The following is a 19,864-nucleotide window of genomic DNA, read 5'->3' as shown; positions in this document are numbered from 1 at the left end:
AACTTAAGTGCATTTTTTAACCATATATCATTACCAAAACATTGAGAAATCCAAATATTTGAAAAACCACATTCATCCAAAATATTTTTAACTTTACTCACAAAAAATGTACATACATTATTAACAGTAAATAGTGTTTTTAATAGTCTATATGCGATAGAAGATAGCTTAGTCTCTTTAGCGGATAATAACTTACACCAATAAGACATTAATCAAAGAATCCATTTTCAGGCAAAAACATAACAAACAAATAAATAATGTGGAAATAACGGCCACAGTTCACTTAGAATGACGAGGTCTGACATGATTACAGAATGCCGACATGCTAGTTTTAACTGACAAATCTGTGCACCATTGGTAGCAATGGATGCTCAAGTTCCTCCAGGTTAAATCCTAAAGAGAACGAGGGTTATGACCCCCAAATACGTCGGGTCTTATTCGCATCACCCCCTGGTTTCAGGGGAGTAAAGATTAACATTTTTTATATTATAAAACACTGAATACATAGGCCATACTATGTATCATTAACAGTCAAGCTCGAACTGGTACCAATTCAGAACCGGCCACTCAGGGTAGACATGAGATGGTCTCAACAGAACTTCCTGCGGTACCGCAGGAAAGTAAAAACCTAATATGATCCGACGTACAATTACGGGAAACGATCATAACCCCTTAATCTTGCCAGATCCCGACTAACTCGAATAATTACAGCGCCCCCTTACGGTCATTGTCCTCCAGAGGAGTGATCGAAGTGATCGTAATATAACGACTGGATTATTCGGGTTAGATCCCGACATCCTTTTTGACTGTGACGAATGATTTTATTACAAAACAATGAACAATTAGAATCGAGTAATTAAAATAAATGCTGCATGATTTTTATCCAAATAAAGTCAAAAGTTAAATGCATCTAGGCGAAGCACTAATACCAGGTATTGGTAATTCCATTTTCACACTGATTGTGTCTAAATATTTAGATAAAGGTGGTAGCCATTCATGAAATTAGCATTGACATAATAATTATAGTTCTCGAACGTATGATTTAGCTATCAAATCCATCGGCTTGGTTTTCTCCTCTTTTTTGTCCAAAAAGTTATAGATCCGGCATGTTCTGGTCATTCTGAAAAGATAAATAAAACAGCAGCAGACACAAGAATTGTTATTAGGTGGCAGATTGAAAGGGGAGGTGGGTGGGTTTTTGAAACTTTTACATATCTACAAGATTGGCTAGTGCAATGTAATGCTGACGAGTCATGTGACGTTGATTGGCGGGAAACAAGAACCGGATCCGAATGAGGCAATAATCATTTCTCTTTAATTAAATTGGTTTATCTTATAAATGAGATAAACCGTACTATTTTTTATTTAATATCAATGTCCAAAGGATATCTACCAAGTTCACCGTATACCATATAGTTAGGTGTGGAATTTTTCAGTTTCAAAAGAAGTTTACAGAATTTCAGATGGATTCTTTCTATAATTTCAACATTACCATGCCCCCAAATTTCACATCCATACAAAAGTATGGGTTTCACAACTTTATCAAAAAGATCTAAGTGACATTGAATAGAAAGATTATGCATGCGGCCTGCTTTCAACACATTAAACATATCTTTTGTTGCTTTTTCTGCTAAGTGTTTCTGTGCTATTTTAGTATTACCAGTTCTAGATAATAATATGCACAAATAGTTAAATTCTTTAACAATTTCAATATATTCATTTATAACCCTATCTTCACCACATGCTTTATTATTTTTCATTTTTCTTATGCATAATATTATTTCATCCCTTGTGATATGGAGATTTATATCAATATTATTTGACCCATGTTGATCTGGGTCAATACCCGGTAAATCTGTGGTAACTGTGTCAGCATCAACAGCATCTAGTCCTTTAAGAAAATCAAATAAAGACTCTATAGATATACCAGGTTGTTGTTTTCTTTTCCCTTGGTTTAATAATTTCTAGAATTCTCCTGGATTTTTCGATTTTAAATTTTTCATATCTTTCATCATTTTCTTTCTATGTAAATTGATTTTTTTATCTAAAATTTGTTTATATTTTTTTCCCGTAAGTCTTAAGTTCTGCTTTTGTTGAACAGAAGATTTTGATGAAATATTTCTCTTTAGTTTTCTATAATTTTGCCTAGCAAATCTACAATCCTCATCAAACCAAGGTTTATCTACTGGCTTTATTTTTTTTTCGTTTCTTTTGGTTTGAAAATACCAAACGTATTTCTGGCAGAATTAAGCATAATTTTACAAACATCATCAAAAATCGTATCAACCTTCAATTGGTCAATATTATCACTTGAAATTTGATTTAGACTTTCAAAAGTCATGTCTTTTCTTTCTTGAGACAAATTATTTTTTAAATCATTTTGTAAATCCCAATTCCACTTTTAATTTTTTCATCTTTTTCATTTGTATTTTGTGAAATATTTCCAGAATCAGAATGTTCTTGATACGTGTTCTTAAAGGAAACTGTTATAGGACTGTGTACATCAGAAAATAATTCAGAAAAATCGTGCAGAAAAAAGTTGCAAACAAATCTCAACAGATGTACAGATGTGATCACATAATCTACAACGCTAACATTTCGACAGGTAAAATTTCCCGAGTTAATAATACCTCCCATTCGCACATTTGTTATTTCTGGGCCTTTATTAGCTGACTATGCGTATGGGTGTTCATCATTGTTGAAGGTCATACGGTGACATATAGTTGTGAATTTCTGTGCCATTTGGTCATTTGTGGAGAGTCTAATTGGCAATCATACCATGACTATTAGACAGTTGACAAGTTATGGAGATGCTACATTCGTTTATGGTTTCAAATATAGCGTTTTAGTCAAAACAAATTTTACACGTAATTTTTAGAAGAAATTTGAATTTGAAAAGTGCAGAAGATAAAGATAAGATTCCAACATCTATGTTTGCCTTCGCCTCCTGCTCCACAGCAAAAACAAATTTATACTACTTCAGAAAAAGGAACAGAGCAATCGTTGACCAATTTCGACCCTTGGTCATTGAAAAGGAATTACAACAGGGAAGGGATTATGTTTCAATAGATTTCACACTAAGCTGCAGTCGTTTACGGGTAAAGTTTTTCTGAAATAAAAATGATCCAGTAATACAGGTATTACATACATATACAATATTATCCTGTGAAATTAGCGCAGTTGTTAATTTCATTATATTTTTTTGAAAACTAGGGATTTCCAAAACGCTAGTTATCGAACAACTAAACTAAGGGACGAATGAGCGATAATTTTATATGTTACCACGAAGTTACAAAATAAATTTCATGGACGATATAATGGTCCAAATGAATGTTTGCAAACATCTTCAAGTATACATACAAGTTCAAATCAATTAACTATAAACATCAAATTTTGTGAATCCTACAGTTATCATGAGTAGCGACATTAAATGAACACTTATTGCCGTATATATATATATGTCATTGGAAATAACCAAATCCAAAGGTATTTAAACAATTGAAATAATAACTAAAGGCTACCTGTATTGGCCAGTCAGAAATTAAAAGCATTTGCACACGGCACACTCACTCTGACCGGTGTTATTAATTTTTGACCGTTGAGTACCATTGATTGATTGAATAAACAGAATACTAATTGGTGGTATCTAACCGTATTCGTGCTGTTATTTAAATCATTTTGACAACAAGAACTTCAAAATGTCACAAATAGGGTAAGAAATATTTATCATTCATCATCATAGATATTTGTTGTAGCCTTATTATATTAAAACTGCCCACTTCTTGTTTTATTGATTTGTTTGTATGTTTAATAATTGATGCATGTAAACCTACATGTACATACTTATATGGTAGGGATTTATAACATTCATGATAATACATTTAAAACCTATTTCGTTTTTGTTTTTGTTCTTTGTTTTGTTCTTTGTTCTTTTTTTGTTTTTGTTTTTATTTGTTTTGTTTTCTTTGGGGGGGGGGGGGGAGAATACAAGTGTTCAGCAAACTTGATATCGGGGAGATTTATTTTCGAGACCATTGCTTGACGAACAGGGTTAATTTTGAATGATTACATTCTGTGATATCATGGCTGACATCTGCATAGTAAAACATCAAGTTCGATAGTTAAAATTGTAATATTTTCTGAATATCGCAGTCAAATAAAAGTGAATTTCAACTTTGCTGACATAATATCAACCACCGAACCCATAGCCCTGAGTCTAGTAAGTAAGCAATTTACTTCGATTGTCGACTCTCCTGGTTGATCGTGGATTTTGGTTGATAATTGAAGTTACATGTATATGAACATTTGATATTGAAAAAAAAATTAAAGACAGGTTTGACATACATGTACGTACTAGACAACGAAACATTGGAGGAAATAGTTTTTACCCATATTTGAAGACATTATGCGGGTATATGTTTTTTTTTTGTGTGTCATTAAAAGTAACAACATGCCATTTGTTCTTTTTGCAGTTGACAAAAATTGAACCTTGTTGTCTCCTAAAATCACAAAACCGGACGAAGGGGTAGATCTTGTAGAAAATAGCTTATTTTTCTTAACTTTGAAGGTTCAAACATACCTAAAGTATTCGGTGATTACAAGATGAAATATTTAAGCTATCTTTAGCCCTTTAGTTTCTTATGTGTTTTCTTTTAAAGTAATTACCATTTTCTGATAGATTATATACACGCAGATATCTCTTTAGCTTTCCTATTTTTTTTCAGACCCAATGCAGGTGGTCCTGATTCTGTCGACAAAAATGATCCAGGTTAGTACCTTTGATAACTGTTTACACCACTGGGTCGATGCAAATGCTGGTGGACGTTTCGTCCCCGAGGGTATAACCAGTCCAGTAATCGGTGTTGACATGAATTTCAATTACATGGTCATTTTAATAAATTTCCTATTTACAAAACTTTGAATTTTTCGAAAAACTAAGGATTTTCCTATCCCAGGAATAGATTACCTTAGTCGTATTTGGCACAACTTTTTGGAATTATAGGTTATCAACGCTCTTCAACTTTGTACTTGTTTGGCTTTATAACTATTGTGATCTGAGCGTCACAGATGAGTGTTAAGTAGACGAAACGCGCGTCTGGCGTATTAAATTATAATCCTGGTACCTTTGATAACTATTTAGGTCATGAAAACATTAAGTGCAATTTCTATCAAAGCATTTTACAAAAAAATAACATTATCTAGAACTATCATTGCAATTGAGAAACCATGTTCAGAAGGTAAAAAGCAATTGCGGACATTATTAATGTAAGCAATGCGTATTACTAAGTTTCAATTCACAGTAGAAGCTACCATACGACCCATTATTTGGCATCTTACCATACAAAATTAGTTAAAAAATATGCTTTTTTGTTTTATATGTAATGTCCATTTTAAACCTTGGTAAGGATTTCAGACATATCATACATTTTTGGGGGGAAACAAACTAGCTATTGACAGAATTGATTTGGCATGCTTGTGTCAGAATCTCTGATAAAAGTAGTTCTAACTGATTTTGATTTAGAAAAAAACCAACAAAACTATGAATGAGTAACCAAAAGAAATATAAGGACCTAGTCTGATCAGCAAAATCATACACAGATACGTTCAATCTACGTGACAACTCAAATTTCTTTGGCATAAAAAGCGTTGTTCTTGCGATTGGGAGACAATTTGGGAAACCCCAAAAACATATTAGTTTAATTTACAATAAAACAGAACCACCAATATTTCAAAGTATATTTTTAATGCACGAGTAATTAACATTATTTTTCAGTCATACTTGAGGGAATAGGGGAAAATGACAAAGTTGGTTTACCGACGGATTTGCAAGTTATTCCTGGATATTCGATTGAAGGAGGTATGTTTGATTTAACCAAAGTACCATTTCACAAAAATCATTAAAATTAAAAGCAGACCTTTTTCACCCTCAAATTTCAAAAAATTGAATAAAGCAATTTTGATATTCAACTTGAATTCCACAATATTTAAATGTGTTTATGACCATGCTACTCAAAAGATTGATTTATTTAATGTCCCATTGAAAATCATGTTTTAAATACATATTAAACTCGACAGGAAATTAGCGATAGACTTATTAAGTTATAGATATTTCATACCTTTTGGATATTTAGTACGGTGTGTTCTCATTTCGCCTTAACTGTAAATTCCAGGTAAAAAAGGTAAAAAATATACTAAGGCCAGATGGGAATTGAACTAAGGCGAAATGTGAATTTAGATAAAAATATTAAATAAACAAATTAAACCTCTGTGTTTTTATAGCAATTTAAATAACATGTAATTTGGGAATTGTTTCTTTTGAATTATTATTTTTAATAAAAGTAACCATTTTGATTATTTCAAAAGTTGTGCCGGAAATCAGTAAAAATCTACAAAAAAAATAAAGACATTTCTAAATAGGAAAGTTGCTTCCTTGAAATATTGTATAACAGAATTTTAATTAAAAAATATATTAAAAAAAATCAAAACTGTGCTAATTGTATATTAAATTTGTAAGGATTCCGCGGAACCTGGTGTCTCGTCTACTTTTGCTGTTAATCGCAGGCTCAACAAAAATGAGGGGGGAAAATAATAAAATTATTCCTCTTTATATTATTTTTTGATTGAAAGATAAGCTTCTGTCCAAGTTTGGTAAAAATCCAGGATAGTTTATGAATCTAATAAATGTTTTAAAAACTTTTACTGCAGACTATATGTTATGTAACTGGAAGAAACGCTAAGTCCATTTATAAGTAAAATACGAAAAATCAAGAACAAAATTTTAACTTAATTTCTTTCTAGATACTAGCTTTTAATCATAAACAAGCTTCTGTCCAAATTTGGTACAAATTCAGGATAGTTAAAGATAGTAATTAAAGTTGTAAAAACTTTAACCACAGATCTAGAGTGAATGTAATGTTTCCTGGTAGAATAACTAAGTCCATTTATAAGTAAAATACGAAAATCAAGAACAAAATTTTAACTTAATTTCTTTCTAGATACTAGCTTTTAATCATAAACAAGCTTCTGTCCAAATTTGGTACAAATCCAGGATAGTTAAAGATAGTAATTAAAGTTGTAAAAACTGTAACCACAGATCTAGAGTGAATGTAATGTTTCCTGGTAGAATAACTAAGTCCATTTATAAGTAAAATACTGAAAAAATGGAATATTCTATTTTACAAAATTAACTTCTGTATACTATCTTATGATCATAAACAAGCTTCTGTCCAAGTTTGGTACAAATCCAGGATAGTTTAAGAAAGTTATTGTTATAAATTTTTACCACAGAATGAATGTAATTCTTCCTGGCGGAATAAACTAAGTCCATTTATAAGTAAAATACTATCATAATAGTAATATTTATTTCATCTTCGCTAGCCAAGGGTTACGATCCACTCCCGCTGTGAAGAGAGCGGGAGTGGATCGTTACCCTTGGTTAGCGAAGATGTATTTATTTATATTTATGTAAATAATTCTTATGCTTTATGTAATTAGTCCTTTTCTCTCGTGTGATTATTCATTACATGTACATTATTAGTCTGCTAATTTAAAAAAGATGAGCCACTCTTAAAATAATTATTCCTTAAAGTGAGACATTGGGAAGACACAAAAAATATCTTTTAAAAAGTATTTCAAGGCAGAATTTTACATTAAAATAACATATATCAAGATTCAATAGTTTATCAAACAATAATTGCAATACAAACAAAAAATAACTTAATTCCATTGTTTACACAAGTTCCCATTACGCCTTAGTTAATTCTTTTTAACCTGAAAATTTGTACTAAGGCAAAATGGGATTTATTTTATATAATAATTTTGACAGCTAAGGCGAAATGAGAATAAGCCTTTAGTACTATCCCTTCTTGTTGCAGATTATTCCTATACGATTATGTATACTGAGGGTAAACTTGCATATATATGTCTATATGCCATTGGTATCCCCAGTGACATCTCCGGATTGTTCACCAATAGTAGAGACAGACGTCTGTTTGACTGTACATTTTCTAAAAAAATCACCGATACATTCAGTTGTCCCATATAGGAGTAGTGACACGCCGAAGGGTTCGTTGTCTGGTCACTTTAATCCCATATTTCTGTCTACTACCAACATACTATCATTTTCCAGCGTCAGAAGAACTATGAGTTTACATCCCAGCAACATTTTGAATTACCCATCAGTTAATTATCGTCCTGGATATCAGTATTATTTGTGTCTTGGTGTTCACCAATCAACAATGAAATAAAAAATATCCTTACTGCTATGAATCACATTTTATTGAGAAAAAGATTTTGACTGTAATGACCCAAAGGAACACCACATGTGTGTTTAATAGTTGACGATACATTATCTATTTTACTGAATGTGTTAACCATACTTGGTTATTGTGGAGGTACATGCATGCTTTCAATGAAAAGGAACAGTTCGCATTTAGTTTTTTTTTATTGGATTTTTGTTTTTAATTACATGACTACTAATTTAAAACAAATTGATTGTTTTTATCTTTTTTCTCAAAATGGTAATTTTTAAGATTCCATTGTCCCCCCTCAACACTTATCAGCCATTGTTCCCCCTCAACACTTATCAGCCCGTTTTTATCTCTGTTATATCGGGGTTTGTTTTTTTAGGAGGGGGAAATGAAGACAAAACTATGAACAAATAATCAACTATGATTCAGGCAATGCTATGTCTTCCAATTAATGGTTGTTAAAATTCATTGATCAATGCCTTAAAAATATTATTTTATGAATAATTACGTGTTATCATTTAAAATAAGGACCAAAAATATATAGGTGACGAATAATTATTTTATAACACTGTAGATATCCAAGCAATATGTATGCATATCTTTTGAGTCAATATTTAAGTTAAGAATTTAAACCATTAATGTTAGATCTATAAGTAGTACACCACTGAAGCAACACATGCCCTAATAATCCTCGATACTGTTTTTGGTTTAATTTTGGCATCGAGATTTTTACTAAATTTTACATTAATAAAAATATAACATTTAAAAAAGAAGTTGTGATATAACTGTCAATGAGACAAATTTTCGCAAGAGACCAATTGACACAGAAATTGACTACTATAGACTACTATAGCCTTCAACGATGAACAAAGCCCATACCACATTGTCATCTATTAAAGGTCTCGAAATCACAAATGTAAAACAATTCGAGAAAACTAACGGCCTAATATTTTTACAAAAAATGAACAAAACAAATATGAAACACAGCAACAAATGACAAACACTGCATTACAGGCTGCAGACCTAGGACCACGGAACAGACAGAATATGGCGGAGTATAGCATAGCATATCTAAAACTTAACTATTTAACTTATATGCGTTGCAGGCTCACTACCACCACCAATGCCGCCACTCGCGACAAGTGTCCCGGATAAAGCTTCTTATAAGCAGCCAGAAATGCAAGAGTAAGTTACAATAGTAAATGTGAAATCATACAAGGGAACCATTTACTCCATATATTAAAGTTTTGGTGTTTGGTTTTAAGGTAGCACAATACAAAGATTTTTCATCCTCAATCAGACATCTTTAAACTGATGTAATTCCACTCATCTTTCTTTAAATTTTATAAATGAGGTACCAAAAGAAAGAAGAAAGATTAATCTTTCAAATTGTGATAATTTCATTATGACATAATTATTATGTAATTAGTTGCTATATTGTGATGTCCACACTTGAATGAATTTAGCTTCTTTGTTCTTCATAGCATCCCAAAATATTTTATATATTCTTGTAAAACACAGTTTGACCTCCAAAACTGTGTCTCAGATTTTTCTTATTGTATTTCATTTTCTCATAAATCTTCAATGAAGTTTGCAACATCAATTCCGATGATAAGAGACCACTAAATTCAATTGGGTATAAAATTTGTTCTATTGATGTTTTTGGAAATCTGAGACACAGTTTTGGAGGTCAAGCTGTGTTGTACAAGAATATATAAAATAATTTGGGATGCTATGAAGAACAAAGAAGCTAAATTCATTCAAGTGTGGACATCACAATATAGCAACTAATTACATAATAATTAATTATGTAATAATTATGTCATAATGAAATTATCACAATTTGAAAGATTAATCTTTCTTCTTTCTTTTGGTACCTAATTTATAAAATATAAAGAAGGATGAAATGAATTACATCAGTTTAAAGTTGTCTGATTGGGAGTGATAAAATCTTTGTATTGTGCTACCTTAAGTCTTAATGTTTGTTTAATTTTATAAGTATTGATGGTTACGGATATTTGTTTACTTTCTTTAATTTAACAAGTAAACGCGTTTTCTTATGTTTGTGCTGTTACAAGTAAAATATGTTTGAAACAAATTTATACGTTCTACCATTAACATTGAAGGGTTCCAGTTATATCACACGAAAGAGCAAAAAAGGCACTGCTGGACCACATAGAAACACAGTGTTGCTGGGGAAAGGGAACAGCCAACAAAATAACAACGTTTGAAAACCTGGAATCTTCCACAACATATCATGTAACTAATATATTTATAACATAAAAAATCGCATACATTGAACAATGTTACGCTTTTATAATACCACACATAATATAATATAAAACATCCGTCGCAAGTCTTGATTTAAATACTTCAATTTTTACTAAATTAAAGAAACCCCGTCTGTAGAAAGGCGAAGAATTTTGAAATCTTTCACGCAAAGGGATTTAGGTGAATGCGGCTCAACTTATTGTTGGTGTAAAACCAAACGTTTCTAACTTTGAACCCCTATCACAGTTGTGTACTGACTTGAACAGTGATACCAATATGAGAGGTTGTGGAGATAGGCAATGCTACTTTGCTAATGTGTCATAATTATTATAACTTATACTGTAAACAAAAAAAAAGGTATGGCAAAAACCATAATGTTATCTTCAACATGTTTTGCTTTTTTGTCTTTATTTCTTTGACTTGTGTTTTATATATTTAACGAAATGATTAAATATTGTTTTGCTACCAGTTTTCTTGAATATTTATATTTTCAATTCAAAACTTAACTTATTACATTTTTTTCACAGTACACACTGGAAACCTTTACAGAAACAAGATCGACGCAATGGCAAATGGAACCATTCAGAGGTACATTGATTGCAAACTTTATTACATTTAGTATGTATAGACAATTGTCAATTCGTTCAAACTCATTTGTCCTAGATCTTAAGCATCATTTAATAGTAAATGCTAGCGGACAAGTTAAAACAACAACCTTCCATGGCCACTCTGTGAATATCTGTTTTCTTATTAAAATGATTAAGTCTAAAAATGGGAAAGTTATCAGTCATATTGTTTTATTTTTGACAGGACAATTTATAGACGGACCAGAAAATGGAATTCCAGTACATCCTTGGGGAATCCCATTGACCTCGGTACTGTTTAGAGATTTTGAGACTCGCAGTGTGGAAGTTCCCCATACAGCTTCCGTCAGGGTAAGTGCCTATTTGTCTTGCATTGAGTTAAGGAATATATCTGTTTGTTCAGATTGGCTAATGGTAAATATTTGTTTATATTGTAGAGGATAATTGCATTTGTTTGTATTAGATTGACCGAAAGCACATTGTTGGTTTTTCATATCTGATTTGTTTCGTTACGTTTGTGTAGCAACAAATCTGTGATCTTTATTTTTGTTACAACGTACGAGTTGAAACATTTTTTCACAACTTTAACGATGTCGAACAAATGTTACTAGTTCAGTTTCAACTAATATTTGGTGACATAAACTCCAGATAACGTGTAAGAAAAAGTTAATATAGTAGTTGTAATTGAGCCATTAAAAGTGTGGACCAATCAAAATAAAAAGCTTAAACCAAATGTAAAATAGCAACAAAATATATTGTGTCCATTATAGATAAAGGCACCCGAGCTCACCCATATACCAAAGCATCAAGTATTTCGTCATTGTTTAGAGAGTAAATATGCCAAATTAAGTCTTCATTTTGTGTTTAAACCAACTTAACATCACATTAGTTCAATTATTGAACCATACCCGTGATTTTATGTTTGATTTTCAGAATTATAATTTTTGTCTCGCTTGACGGAGTCAAAAACCGAGACATAGGTATGCTGTTTCCGTCGTCGGCGGCGGCGCGTCATCAATGTATTAGTTTGTGATTAGGTCTAGTTTATGATGAACCACTAGTGGTAAGTCAAATATATTTGGTGTGCAGTTGTATAAGTATTTACATATCTCATTACCATGGAGATTATTTGGCCCTCCCCCCACAAGTTAAAGTCTTTTGTCTTTGGAAGTTTTGCTTAGTTTTCATGTATTAATTTGTGATTAGGTCAGTTTATGGGAAACCACTAGTAGTAAGTTTATGATAATTGGTATATATGCAGTTGTATAAGCATATCTCATTTCCATGGAGATTATTTAGCCCCGCCCCCTTAGTCATGGTGTATTGACTTTGAAACTTTTGCTTAGTTTTCATGTACAAGTTTGTGATAAGGTCGGTTTATGATACCAGTGGTAGGTCAATGATAGTTGGTATGCAGTTGTTTAAGCATAGGCATATTTCATTACCATGGAGATTATTTGACCGCGTCCCCTCAGTTATGGTTTATTAACTTTGAAATTTTGCTTAGTTTACGTGTATTAGTTTGTTTTTAGGTTTGCTTATGACAAATCAATGGTATTGGGTATGTATTACCATTGGCACGAATATTTGCAAAACTTACATGTTTCAAAAAGAATGCTATTTTGATTTCAACATTTGCATTAATAAAATTACAAAAAGCGAGACATATCTCTGTGATAAGTTTATTCTTACTAGTTATGCCCCACCTACGATAGAATGCTATTTTGATTTCAACATTTGCATTAATAAAATTACAAAAAGCGAGACATATCTCTGTGATAAGTTTATTCTTACTAGTTATGCCCCACCTACGATAGTAGAGGGGCATTATGTTTTCTGGTCTGTGCGTCCGTTCGTCCGTCTGTCCGTTCGTTCGTCCGTCCGTCTGTTCGTTCGTCCGTCTGTCCCGCTTCAGGTTAAAGTTTTTGGTCAAGGTAGTTTTTGATGAAGTTGAAGTCCAATCAACTTGAAACTTAGTACACATGTTCCTTATGATATGATCTTTCTAATTTTAAAGCCAAATTAAACTTTTGACCCCAATTTCACGGTCCACTGAACATAGAAAATGAAAGTGCATGTTTCAGGTTAAAGTTTTTGGTCAAGGTAGTTTTTGATGAAGTTGAAGTCCAATCAACTTGAAACTTAGTACACATGTTTCCTATGATATTATCTTAATTTTAATGCCTAATTATATTTTTTATCCAATTTCTCGGTCCATTGAACATGGAAAATGATAGTGCGAGTGGGGCATCCGTGTTCTTTGGACACATTCTTGTTATTTTCATGTTTCATGATAAATCTAACAAATATGTTTTTTTTTCATGTAAGCAGGTAATGTTTTCAGGTAAACTGAAACTCTAGTGTTTTGTTAATCAGGTCGATAGGTTTTCGTATCGAAGGGTTATACTCCGGTACCATGATTAAAGACTTTTCTTGTTGTTTATTTTGTAAATTAAAATAATTTGTTCTCTTTGTACGTTTAGTTCTTTCAAATACTTCGTAAATTTCATCTTCTCTATAAACAAAATAGCGTTTCTTGACCAGTCTCATTATAATATAAATAATTTATTTTTTAGCCTTGTCACAGATGTCAAGCCGGTGGATTTCTTATATGTGCTGGGTGTGAAGGCAGAGGACGGGTATGTTTTTCCAATTGCGCGAAATAAATTAATTTGATCACAACCCATTTCTTTCTTAAAAAAAAACAAGATTTATGTAAAACAAAATCCGTAAATCTATCCTGAAATAATTATTTGAAACTGCAAAAAAAAACCAATTTATAGGATTTTTTTTCTCCAGCGACTCGGTGTCTTAATTTTCTATTTCTATTTGCGTACACGTGGTGGTTTGCTGTTATAATAAATTATATGTCGTGTATGGATGATGGTCTGGATGGGGTATACAGAATAGAAACAATGGACTTAAGTAAAGAATAATGGACATACAGTAAAGAATAAAGGGCATAAAGTAAAGAATAAAGGGCATAAAACAAAGAGCAGGGAATAATGGGACATACATATGTTATAGTTACCATATGGTAAAAATTAAATTATTTAATGCCCAAAAAGGCGCAAGCCATGGCCAACCGTGCAAGGACTGTCAAGCCTGTCAAGGTCGTCAAACACTTCCTTTTGTTGTTGTATTTACAAGATTACATTGTTATCTTTCAGCTTCACTGTGGGATGTGTAAAGGGAAAGGAAGAAGACAACAGCGTGTCAAGGACAGCCAGGGTGTATGGAGATCAGGAGTACATAGGTGTGATATATGTGATGGATCAGGTAAAAAACCGTAAGTATCAATGGTAAAAGCGAAAGAACAGTCAACGGAGTGATAAAGTTGCATAACATAGAGGCAGAAGAAATCAACGAGAGAATGAAAAATAAAGTCAAAGAGATATATATAAATCTTTGCAAAAAAAAATGTTAAAAACGAAAAACGACGAAACGACTATACATGAGATATGAATGAATGGATTACTGGAACCTATAACAAATCAAGGGTTTAAGTTAAATTTTCTCCACAAGAGATACATGTTGTATTTCTCACGATTGCAAACGTACAATACAATCCTTCATCAGAAGGCCAATAAATACATAACATCGGTTATTTTGTGTATAAAACACAGTCTTATTTTAGACCGGTTTATTTTAGTTGGGGTTAATGTGAATACAACATATGTTTATATATAATTGTAATTGTGTTTAATATTTTGTTGATTTTCATTTTCTTTCTGCGTAAGTAACACACCTTTTGAGACATGCATAGTAAACTGAAAGATTCAATATTTATGTACGTTCTGATAATCAGGAAAGTACTTCCTTATTTTTGAGGTCATAATCCTATAACCTTTTTTTTTTAATATTTAAGTTGTTCTCGTTGTAATGGAACTGCACGAGTGACGTGTCCAAGTTGTCAGGGACAAACAAGGCTGAAATGGTACATTCAGTTGTTGGTTACATGGTAAGTTTCTTGAATTTTACATTAACATAAACCTGACGGCTGTATCGTTAACAAATACACAATATAAACGCATGGCAGTGACCTACAGTGTTAAGGATATCTCAGAACATACATACAGAGGGAATTTTGATTGGACGAGGACCAATCTCCTCTTTTTCTGCAAATCATAATATAATATAAAATAAATTAAGATTTATATCCTTTAATTCTTTGAGACTTTTCTATAGTTGTTTAAAAACAACATGTGTTTGAATGTTTGCGTATGGAACGCCATAGCTGTTTTATGTGATAGTATTTATTATGTGATGGTGGGTTTGTCATTATATGCTGCGGGTTTGTTATTATATGCTGTGGTTATGACGGAACCACAGCATATAATGACAAACCCACAGCATATAATAACAAACCCACAGCATATAATAACAAACCCACATCATATAATGCAAAACCCACCATCACATAATAAATACTGACGAACAGTTAGTCCCTAAGCTTATCGGCAGCTCAATAGTCAGTGCGTTAATATTGAAATAATATGTAACATGCCATTTAAAAACCCTCATTCATAAATTAGGATATAATTTATAACTTGGGTTACATTTCGCTCAGGCAATAATATATAGTTGTTAATTTGTGTCATTTTGGTCTCTTGTGGAGAGTTGTCTCATTGGCAATCATACCACATCTTCTTTTTAAATATATAGATGAATCTGGCTATGCTTTTTATATACCAAGACATATTGCTACTTACTCGTATACGTATCGAAATACAGACAAAAAATAGTACACATGACACAACATATGAAACTAAAGAATAAGCAACACGAACCCCACCAAAACCTGGGGGTGATCTCAGGTGCTCCGGAAGGGTAAGCAGATCCTGCTCCACATGTGGCACCCGTCGTGTTGCTCATGTTATAACAAATGCAGTAAGTAGCCAATTCGGTAAGTCACATTCATGAAAGGGAAGGGGATTGTAGTTACGACGTAAAGAACATATCCGATATCATTTGTGAAACGGTTATTCCATAACGATCAACCAACTTGTGATGGCGTCCGTAAAATTTACGAAGGGATGATTTCAACTTCACCATTTGAAACTCTTGGTTTAATAAATAGCTTCCTTGAGAGCAGCAACCCTCTATCAAGAAAATGATGATAGGAAATACAAGCACGGGAATATCGTTATGTCAAATGGCCGCAATGCATGATGGACTATTTAAAGTGTTTTGGCATACAACCTCCTGAGCTGCATACTAGTACTTATATTATTACTTTCAGGAAAACTTCCCGAGGCTCATGTATATTTATGATATTACTTTCTGGAAAACTTTTCGAACCACTTGTATATTCATATTGTTACTTTTCAGGAAAAAAACATCTGAGCCTTATCTTTATTCACTTTTTTACCTTCGGAAAAAGTTCATGAGTTTCATGAATATTCATATTGTTGCTTTCAGGAAAACCTATAAAGGTGATCATGCTGTCGGAAAATCCAATGTTCCAAAAGTACTTGTGACCAGAGTTCCTGGAACAATAGCTTTCGAAGATGTACAACCAATGGTATGGTTGTTTACAATGTTATATTTCATGGTCTCAGAGAACATAAATCCAATGTAGTCGGGTTTTTTTTTTACATGTAAGAGAGAAACAATTTGACATGAACTCGATACAGGTTTCGCTCCTTTTGGTATTCATGTAGTTGTTCCCTGTTTTTGTTATCTTGATTTTGTGAAGTTTGTTATGGGTTTTTTTCTTCAGTGCTTTAAACAGGGAACAAAATAATCTACTCTTTAACAGGAAATTATTGACATACGTATACATTTTATAAGGAAACATGTTTTGACGATACTTAGTATATCCTTTTTCAGTTATATCCCATTACGAAGTCTCCAGATCCAGAAGTTATGACCGCCTCCGCTCGCTTGTTGGCAGAACATAAATTCCCTCACTCTCTTATTTTGATGCAGGTACGTTATTACAATACTTGTTTTAATTATTATATATAAATATTAAAGCTGTTAGGTTATCAGAATATTTATTTTAATGGAGTTTAAACTAATTGCTAATTTAAATTAGGTTAATGCCGTATGTTAATCATGGTAATGTTATCATTCCTGTATAACTTATACCAACTCTGCTTTTCAATAAATAAAAAAAGGCAGCAACAAATAGAGTGAAGACGCCATAAGGGTATTAAAAACGATAATTTGACAAGACAGACAATACTGTAGTAAAACAAAAAAAGACAAAAAGACTAGAAAAAAGTAAATTAACAAAATTACCAAACTCCGAGGAAAATTCAGCTTTTCAAAACACAAAAGAGAACAACTCAAATTTCTGAATTTGTACAGGCAGTGTCTTATTTAAAACAAAATGGTGGATTAAACCTGGTTTTATAGCTTGATAAACCTCTCACTTGTAAGATAGTCGCATACACATTTCATTAAATTGACAACGATGTGTGAACAAAACCAACAGACAAAATAGATAAAAATGTCAAAAATAGTACAGCAGTCAACATGGTGTTATAATCTGAATCACTATAACGAATAACACAATTATGTAACAAAGAAACCCAAAAGTTATATAGACAAAGCAAAAAGAAAAGCAACAGTACCTAAAATTATACAAAGAACTTTATATTGAGCTACATTAATCCACCAAAAACAGAGGGAAGATCTCCGATTTTTGGAATGGGCAAATAGTTTTGTTACGCTTGTGACACCAATCATGTAGCTTAAACAAGTGAGAAATAAACTGTTAACAGAGATATCAAGACATGATAATCTTAAGTTTATTATTAGGCAAGCTGATAACACCAATGAATTTAAGTCTTGCCTTGCAGCAACAAATACCTTTCCACGTTTTAAATTTTGTTCTATTTTCAGCGACATAAAATAAAAGTTGTTCCTGTGACAAAATGCGAGTACAGACATAATAACAAACTTATGAGTTATTATGTTTATGGGTTGGATTGTAGAGTTCATGCCCCTGATTATCCTGATCAGTGTTGCTACGGCTGCGAGATTATGTAAATTATTTGATTCTTCTTTAGTTTGAAAGCTGGAACTATTTATAGAAAATTAAGTCATATTACATGTTGATGCAGTGTTAGTAACTTGTTAATGTTAGATGCATTGTGTATTTTTATCGTATACTCATTTTACTAGAGCATCTATTTGGATTTTAGCCATATTTCTTACTTGTTGTTATAAAGGAAACATTTTATTTGCAATCAATGAATTCCTTACAAATTTTGGAATTTCCGTCCATTTTATATTTATGCATTTTAATCTTTTTAAACGTTGTTCTTGCTGAATAAATATTTTGAATATCTTTTTTTTTAATTATTATTATAATATTCTGTTCACATGAATATTTATTATACTTGTCCTAATATTTCTTAGATTTTGAGGTTCTAACAGTATAGTTGGACGTCTTTATTTAAACATTTGATTGCCGGGTGTTTATATTTCATTTTTATTTATCGTAAAAACGCAATTATTTTGGATTGTTACGACTTTGAATATGCAGCATTAGATGGTTCTCTGTTGGAAAATTGTCAACGTACTATCAAGGCTTGCTTATGGGCAGGTTACGAGCATCACTGAAGAGACATGTATTGTCGAAATGCGCATCTGGTGCAAGAAAATTGGTACCGTTAATTTTATTAAATTGATTAGGAATTATTAAAGATTACCTAAGTATTTTGCAAAACATTTCGAGATCTTTGGTCCTTAATGCTCTTGCACATTATTAGGCATTTTTTGATTTTATTTTATTCGAGCGTCACTAATAGTTCATTTGCCAATTAATGATTGGATTCTGTTATTACACACTTTTAAACAGATTACTTCCCTTTGTCAGTCTTAGACTGGTTCTATACCGGACAATATTGGCTTTTGGCAATGCAAAGTATAATGAATTGAAAATGATGTATCGTCGGTTTAACTAATTTTTCATGAAAAATCATTTTTGATGTCGTAAGTATTAAGCTTAACAACAAATTAATGTCATTAAAAGATTTCAAAACCTTAAAGATAACTCACATCACGCACAGGTAAATTTGATCTTTCGGCTAGCTCTCCACTGTTAATAAAAAATAATGTCCTTATTAAGGGAGACAACTTAAAAAAGGTCTCTAATTAAAGGGTCAATTACGGGAATTGGCAAATGGACTATTAGTCTTTGAAGAGGAATCGCGCGTATGGCGTACAAATTCATAATCCTGGTATCGATGATGAGTTTATTTGCCTTTTTACGCTATGGTTAGGAAATACAACGATCATTGTATTATTTGCACTTTTTTTGTCTATGCAATGACTTGCAAAGGTCGGTAATGGGAAGTCTCATCACTGCACTTGTAGTAAATAACCTATCATGCTGTAAGTATCTGAGGGCGAGGTATTAAAAGACACATTTATGTCCATAATAAACATACGTTTTAGTGACACAGCTTCCGCACATTTACAAAATTTTCATTGTTGCGTTAATGTTCAAACGAATTATATACAGAATGTGTTTTCAGCCTTGTATCACTATCACTGGAGATCCGATAGATGAAATCTGTCGTAGAGTTGTCACTAGTTTAGACGTACTTATATATGTATAATTCGTCTAAAATATACAAGGCTTATCATTAAGTAAGCATGTAAAGTATATTAATCAAAATATGATGGGCCTTCTTTGGAATAGTGAAATAATTTGAATCACCCGAGTTGTAGCTCTTTGAATACATCTGACGCTGGAAATGCATATAAGACGACATTAGTGGATAGAAGACTGTTAAACACTGA

General features: G+C 32.1%; 1 protein-coding gene across 1 annotated transcript; it reads left to right on the top strand.

The window, feature by feature from the left end:
- The first annotated feature begins 3,619 nt into the window (after positions 1–3,619).
- Positions 3,620–18,404, top strand: LOC139523889 (protein SSUH2 homolog). The gene is made up of 13 exons (XM_071318266.1): positions 3,620–3,712; positions 4,725–4,768; positions 5,774–5,857; positions 9,356–9,434; positions 10,376–10,508; positions 11,048–11,108; positions 11,331–11,455; positions 13,681–13,743; positions 14,275–14,393; positions 14,973–15,065; positions 16,526–16,628; positions 16,937–17,035; positions 17,957–18,404. The coding sequence occupies exons 1-13, from the start codon at positions 3,699–3,701 to the stop codon at positions 18,101–18,103; spliced, it is 1,164 nt and encodes a 387-aa protein (XP_071174367.1). The 5' UTR covers positions 3,620–3,698; the 3' UTR covers positions 18,104–18,404.
- Positions 18,405–19,864: the final 1,460 nt, after the last annotated feature.

This window comes from Mytilus edulis, chromosome 1, assembly GCF_963676685.1.
Source record: "Mytilus edulis chromosome 1, xbMytEdul2.2, whole genome shotgun sequence".
Classification (NCBI taxonomy): domain Eukaryota; kingdom Metazoa; phylum Mollusca; class Bivalvia; order Mytilida; family Mytilidae; genus Mytilus; species Mytilus edulis.
This window is presented reverse-complemented; position numbering and strand designations above follow the sequence as displayed.

What these genes read in the sequence shown, in the direction of transcription:
- LOC139523889 (XM_071318266.1), top strand. An exon ending in TGTCGACAAAAATGATCCAG is followed by an intron (nt 4,769 to 5,773) that starts GTTAGTACCTTT and finishes ATTATTTTTCAG; the next exon opens with TCATACTTGAGGGAATAGGG. An exon ending in GGTGTGAAGGCAGAGGACGG is followed by an intron (nt 13,744 to 14,274) that starts GTATGTTTTTCC and finishes GTTATCTTTCAG; the next exon opens with CTTCACTGTGGGATGTGTAA.